The sequence below is a fragment of the Myotis brandtii genome, unplaced genomic scaffold, assembly GCF_000412655.1.
Source record: "Myotis brandtii unplaced genomic scaffold, ASM41265v1 scaffold959, whole genome shotgun sequence".
Classification (NCBI taxonomy): domain Eukaryota; kingdom Metazoa; phylum Chordata; class Mammalia; order Chiroptera; family Vespertilionidae; genus Myotis; species Myotis brandtii.
In genome coordinates, this window is record NW_005371966.1 from 580,443 (window position 1) to 581,740 (window position 1,298).

The window sequence follows — 1,298 nt, forward strand, 5'->3', positions numbered from 1 at the left end:
GCTGCAGGCCGAGTATGAGACGCAAATAAAAGGTGAGAGGGCGATGGGCTCTTCCGGTCCGGTTCCCTGCAGGGACCCAAGGCTGTAGGGGAGCCCCAAAAGTCCCGCTGCTGGCCCAGGGCCCGGTATCCTCCCCCAGTGACCTCAAGGGATGTTGAAGGAGGGAGCCTGAGCCCCCTGACCGTCACCCCTTCCTTCCCCTTCCATCCCCTTCCATCCCCCTTTTCCTCCTCCATCACTCCCTTTCTTTGGTTTCTGCCCTCTTGAGTTCTCCCTGCACTTCACCCAAGGAGAAGAGAATGGGGCCTCTGGGTGCACCAAGGTGACCCCCCAGAAAGTGGCATTCTAGCCAGAATGAAATCGAACACTTTGTCTTTGCTGAGGGGGGGGCCCGGTAAGGAAGTCCGAGCGCCTAGGTGGATGTATTAGTGATGGCTTTGTCCTTAAACCACTTCAGTCCCTGTCGCCCAGCCCCTTTGCCTTCCCTTGGGCACTGAGGTGGCTCAGAGCTAGGGCCACTGTCTCTGGATCAAGCGGGCACAGTGAGTCTTGTCCTGAGAGATTGATCAGGGCCAGCCTCACAGCCTTCTGAAGAGTAGACCTCTTTGGGCGCCGATAAACACGCTGTGCAAATCACATGCAAATCAGCTTTGCAAATTCTTAGTCGACAACTTCTGTGGTTTTATTTAGGGGTTTTATTTAGGGTGTGGTGACTCCTGCAAAGGGAAGAGGGTAACATCCAAAAGCACCGGCAGTTTGGGGGTCATCAAATTTCTCAGTGTCTTTAGTTGTGCGACCCCCAGATACCATTCTCCATCGCTCTGTTTGCCGATGGCAGAAACTGAAGTTCAGAGGAGCCGTGACTTGCACGCAGTCACACAGCACTACAGCTCCTAGGAGGTCCAATGAAATGACCCCTGAAGTTTCTTCCAACACAGAGATGCAGGTTGCAACGTAATTATCAATGCAAGCCATTGATACTAAAATATGCCCGAGTCCTCCCCACCTTAGAGAGGCGGCCTTCCACCCAGAGCCAGCGTGAGGCAATGGTGAGGGTGAGCCAGCTCGCCTAGCCTCACCTTCATCATTTCGAAGATGAAGAGAATGCTTCTCATCCTGCTTCCTCAAAATGCCACGAGGTGGGCTGAAGGACTTTGGAAACTCTTCAGTCAGCAAATATGGGTCAGTTAATTGACACGGAAAAATTGGGAGTTTGAGTGAGGCTGTCTTTCAGATGTTCCTTATCTGCTCTGGCCCTCCGATGATTTTAGCTTCTGTTGCCTGCCCCCCACCCTCCA

General features: G+C 53.2%; 1 protein-coding gene across 1 annotated transcript in view; it reads left to right on the forward strand.

Annotated features, from left to right (window-relative positions):
• Window position 1: 1 nt before the first annotated feature.
• Window positions 2–1,298, forward strand: part of ARHGAP4 (Rho GTPase activating protein 4) — a gene marked incomplete at its 5' end in the record, with an annotated part of 23,230 nt that continues 21,933 nt past the window's right edge. The window contains one exon of the mRNA XM_005886167.2: window positions 2–32. Within this exon, the coding sequence (XP_005886229.1) occupies window positions 2–32 (31 nt within the window). The remainder of the gene's footprint in view (window positions 33–1,298) is intronic.